This window comes from Aegilops tauschii, chromosome 3 (genome assembly GCF_002575655.3).
Source record: "Aegilops tauschii subsp. strangulata cultivar AL8/78 chromosome 3, Aet v6.0, whole genome shotgun sequence".
Lineage (NCBI taxonomy): Eukaryota > Viridiplantae > Streptophyta > Magnoliopsida > Poales > Poaceae > Aegilops > Aegilops tauschii.
Window position 1 is genome coordinate 618414167 of NC_053037.3, and position 5437 is coordinate 618419603.

Sequence of the window (5437 nt, forward strand, 5' to 3'; positions counted from 1 at the left end):
GGCGTAGCCACACTCAGTTCAACTAAAGTTGGAGAAACTGACACCCGCCAGCCACATATGTGCAAAACACGTCGGTAGAACTAGTCTCGCGTAAGCGTACGCGTAATGTCGGGCCGGGCCGCTTCATCCAACAATACCGCCGAACCAAAGTATGACATGCTGGTAAGCAGTATGACTTGTATCGCCCACAACTCACTTGTGTTCTACTCGTGCATATAACATCTACGCATAAAACCAGGCTCAGATGCCACTGTTGGGGAACGTAGTAATTTCAAAAAAATTCCTACGCACACGCAGGATCATGGTGATGTATAGCAACGAGAGGGGAGAGTGTTGTCCACGTACCCTCGTAGACCGAAAGCGGAAGCGTTAGCACAACGCGGTTGATGTAGTCGTACGTCTTCACGATCCGGCCGATCCAAGTACCGAACGTACGGCACCTCCGAGTTTAGCACACGTTCAGCTCGATGACGTCCCGTGAACTCCGATCTAGCAGAGCTTCACGGGAGAGTTCCGTCAGCACGACGGCATGATGACGGTGATGATGTTGCTACCGACGCAGGGCTTCGCCTAAGCACCGCTAGGATATGACCGAGGTGGAATATGGTGGAGGGGGGCACCACACACGGCTGGAATAGATCAACAGATCAACTTGTGTGTCTAGAGGTGCCCCCTGCCCCCGTATATAAAGGAGCAAGGGGGGAGGCGGCCGGCCAGGAGGAGGGCGCGCCAAGGGGGGAGTCCTACTCCCACCGGGAGTAGGACTCCTCCTTTTCCTTGTTGGAGTAGGAGAGGGAAGGAAGGGAGAGAGGAGAAGAAGGAAAAAGGGGGGCGCCGCCCCCCTCCTTGTCCAATTCGGACTAGAGGGAGGGGGGGCGCGGCTGCCCTGGCCGCCCCTCCTCTTCTCCCACTAAGGCCCATGAGGCCCAATTAACTCCCACGGGGGGTTCCAGTAACCCCCCGGTACTCCGGTTTTTCTCCGAAACCACTCGGAACACTTCCGGTGTCCGAATATAGTTGTCCAATATATCGATCTTTACGTCTCGACCATTTCGAGACTCCTCGTCATGTCCGTGATCATATCCGGGACTCCGAACTACCTTCGGTACATCAAAACACAAAAACTCATAATACCGATCATCACCAAACTTTAAGCGTGCAGACCCTACGTGTTCGAGAACTATGTAGACATGATCGAGACACGTCTCTGGTCAATAACCAATAGCGGAACCTGGATGCTCATATTGGCTCCTACATATTCTACGAAGATCTTTATCGGTCAAACCGCATAACAACATATGTTGTTCCCTTTGTCATCGGTATGTTACTTGCCCGAGATTCGATCGTCGGTATCTCAATACCTAGTTCAATCTCATTACCGGCAAGTCTCTTTACTCGTTCCGTAATGCATCATCCCGCAACTAACTCATTAGTCACATTGCTTGAAAGGCTTATAGTGATGTGCATTACCGAGAGGGCCCAGAGATACCTCTCCGACAATCGGAGTGACAAATCCTAATCTCGAAATACGCCAAATCAACAAGTACCTTTGGAGACACCTGTAGAGCACCTTTATAATCACCCAGTTACGTTGTAAAGTTTGGTAGCACACAAAGTGTTCCTCCGGTAAACGGGAGTTGCATAATCTCATAGTCATATGAACATGTATAAGTCATGAAGAAAGCAATAGCAACATACTAAACGATCAAGTGCTAAGCTAACGGAATGGGTCAAGTCAATCACATCATTCTTCTAATGATGTGATCCCGTTAATCAAATGACAACTCATGTCCATGGCTAGGAAACTCAACCATCTTCGATTAACGAGCTAGTCAAGTAGAGGCATACTAGTGACACTATGTTTGTCTATGTATTCACACATGTATTATGTTTCCGGTTAATACATCATCATGATCGGCTACCTCGACATTGACATTAATGGCTACGTCTACAACAACTCATCGGCAACAACTCCAGTCAACACCGTCCGTGTCGTCACTAGCGTCCACGCCACTCCCGTTGTGACTGCGGGAGGGAATAGAGGAGAAGACAGGAAGGCACTAGAAAGGGACACAATCACAGCCCTAATTGCCGACCCATCAGAGACATAGTTGATGATGGCGCAACGGAGAAGACAACAGAAGTGGACTTCAAATTCAGTCGTAATCGTCTGCTTCACAACCGCTACGACTGAGGGGGGATGTTAGAAGTATATTGTGTTTAAGATAGAGATAGGAGTTAGAGATAGAACATATTAAATCATGTATGACTTGTCCTCTACTCTAGGTCTCTCTCCCTCGCATGTACTTCTATATATACCCTACACAAGGATCAGATCAATACAACGAATGTTAGGGATCCTACAATTTCTACAAGATGATATTGCATATTTCCCCTCACCAGCAACCCTATGAAAAATAATTGTGTTATATGTTTTTGCCACCTTTGAGAAGCCACCTTTCACTAGATCTTTTGTGCCAAAAGATTGGTTATTGTTCATAAATGTTGTTTACAATTTAAATGCAACCTCTCATCGTACTTTAGTCACTGCTGAAATGTTGTATTTTATCTAACCCTAAACAAGGTGTGGATGTAAGGGCGTAAGGCCAATAGGCAAGGGCGATGTTGCTCAGTTTACCCACAAAAGGAAAATACACATTCTATTTCTTTCGAGAGAATGGGAACAACTTTGTTTTTCTGCATGGGCCATGGTCTATAGAACAACCTTAGTGGATAGCGGGTGACGTGGATCGACCTCAGCCCTCAGTAGCAAAATCGAACTTCGCAAAAAAAAAAAAGATCGGAAAACAAGCGGGTGGAATGACAAATACACAATCAAAGAGCACAAGTATTCAAAGGGGAAATCAGACATGATTAACAGACGCACGCACACATCTAGCTGATTTGCTGGGTCCTAGCTAGGCTCAGGTACATACAAAGTCAGCTTAGTCGATGGACACCCAACTGAACGAAATTAACTAACCACGGGACTAATCGATTAACCAAAGCGTCAATCAAACCATCAATTAACTATTTAGGTTGCTTCTTCTTCTGATCTTGCTGCCTTTGTCGGAGCGCCCGCTCGATGAGCAGGTTGAGGAAGTTCATCACCTGCACCGCGTACTTGAGCGCTGTCAGAGGATCCACCTCCTGCAATACACGCACCCGGTAAGTTAAAGTTACATTGATCATGTTAGTCAGAGGAAATTGCAGTTCTGAATTCGACCAGAGGGTGGATATCTTCACTAAATTTTGGCCGAAAATCCAACCATCTAGCCTGTGAATTTTTTAACAACAGTTTTCAAGTATGTCTGAACTTGACAAACGTTTTGAAGTCTGACAAGTATCTTGATCGAAATACCAGATATTTTGACAAATATTGAAACGTCTGCAGTGTTCAACATCTTTTGGTGGATTTGATTGGAAATGAGATGTGCTTGTTTTCCAGTAGAGATTACACTTGACTTTAAAAGGAATCCAATATAAGTTTGAAGAAATTCGAATCCCGATTGACTCACGTTGGCATGCAAGATATCTGTGTACAGTATACCAAGTAAAATGACTGAATTTTCCCACATTTTTTGGTGAGGTTTCATTAGGAAATAGGAATATTGCTCGGGCGTTCAAATGTAAATGGTCGTAAAGTAAAGTAAAATGAACAAAATTAGATCCGCAGAGGAAGAGATGATCAAAATTAAGCTCGTACTCTGCATCACTAATTACCTCCGTCATGTTGGGCGCGAAGACCATGGCGACGTTGCGGGTGCCCATCCGGTTCCGCGCCTCCTCGCTCGCCACGTCCGCCATGAGCTGCACGGCCCAGTCGAGCAGCGCCGCCTTGGCCGCCGGCAGCTTACCGATCAGCCTCGCCGCCGCCTCCTCCGTGGCGCAGCGCGCCACCTCCTCCTCCGGCAGCGCGTCCAGCAGGCCGCCCGGCAGCTCCCTGAACCAGGCCTTGATGAGCCCCGCGAGGCAGTGCACGTCGGCGTCCTCCGGCACGGAGGCGGCGAGGTCGAGCTGGTCCCTGACGCGCTGCTCCTGCGCGCCGTCGGCGGCCACGCGGAAGATGCCCTCCGTCTTGAGCCCGCCCTGCTCGTACAGGCGGCGCTGCAGGAGGAGCAGGATGGTGGGCACGCTGTTCCCCCGCGCGTCGTGAGCGCACTGCATCGACTCCGTCGACACGCCGAACGCCGTCTTGCTGCACGCACGCACGCCGGACACGGAGACGATCATCGATGATTGAATGCCGAGGAGGAAGATGGATTGGGACAGACGGCGAGAGGAGGGAGGAAGATGCGTGTACCTGGCGCTGGGGGCCTTGGCGAGGGCGGGCTCGGGCTGGAGCTCGGCGGGGACGCCGCGGAAGCCGTGGAAGCGGTCGAAGGTGACGTGCGCGACGTGGCGCACGTCGGTGGGCCAGCCGATCTTCATCCGCTGCGGCTGGCTGCTGCCGGCGCCGGCGGCCCGGTCCACCTCCTCCTCCTCGCCACCGCCGCTGCTGCCGCCGCCGACGTCCATCCTGTTGGTCCGATCCGCCCGGTCCCCTATGTACCTACTTAGCAGGAGCACGCGCGCGCGCCCCTTGAGGTGGCAGCGATGAGGAGAGGAGAGGACGCGGTATTGGCTGGTGGTTTCTCGTACGTAGCGTACACGATGGGAGGGAGGGAGGGAAGGTGGGAGACCCGATGGAGACTAGCTAGAAGAAGGAGAAGAGGAGGGGGAAGAGGACGTGGAGGAGGTGGTTGGGTGCGAGGGGTACGTAGCAGTGGTTGTGGGACGACGTGGGTTGCACCACTACGCCAACTCGCGGCGTATCTTCGCTTCCAATGAAGGGGTAGTGGCTGTCAGAGCGGGAAAAAAAGAAAGAAAAAAACAACTTGGTCATGAAAAGCCAGTCATATTCCATGACCATATATAGCTGGGTGTGCCATCTTCACATATGTGCTACTATGCATGCCGTACGTACATTGTATGTCTTCCACTTTTTCAACATACTTCAAGACTTGATTTTACCAACAATAAGATTTAAATAATTTTTTCAACATTAGTTTATGACTTTTATGTGACAAAAAAATATGATAAGTTACAAGGTCAAAAAACTTTGTTAAGAATAACACAAGTTTATTTTGTGGGTTTGCAACCCAAACTTGATTAGCATGGGGCAAACCCCCAAAAATAGATCTTTTCTCCGCAACAAGGAGATGAAGGGATTTACTAAAGCATGTTTTTGACGCGTTTTACTCAATGATGATGCTTGTCAAGATAAATGAAAACTCGCAAAGGAGGATAAAATCCAACTAGGCAGATATTCTGAGGAGTAGCAAATTATAGATGTTCTTGATGACATGCAAAAAGGACATGGTTGAATGTCCGCATGGATTTCCTATTGAATTTTATCAAGTAGCTAGCCATTGCAAATTTTCTGTTTTGTGGAGAG

General features: G+C 49.1%; 1 protein-coding gene across 1 annotated transcript; it reads right to left on the reverse strand.

Annotated features, from left to right (window-relative positions):
- Positions 1 to 2803: 2803 nt before the first annotated feature.
- On the reverse strand, positions 2804 to 4834 carry LOC109777539 (rho GTPase-activating protein 2). Its single transcript, XM_020336160.4, has 3 exons — positions 4304 to 4834; positions 3724 to 4198; positions 2804 to 3150 (listed from the first exon to the last, which is right to left on the reverse strand). The coding sequence occupies exons 1-3, from the start codon at positions 4516 to 4518 to the stop codon at positions 3031 to 3033; spliced, it is 810 nt and encodes a 269-aa protein (XP_020191749.3). The 5' UTR covers positions 4519 to 4834; the 3' UTR covers positions 2804 to 3030.
- Between the last annotated feature and the right edge of the window lie 603 nt (positions 4835 to 5437).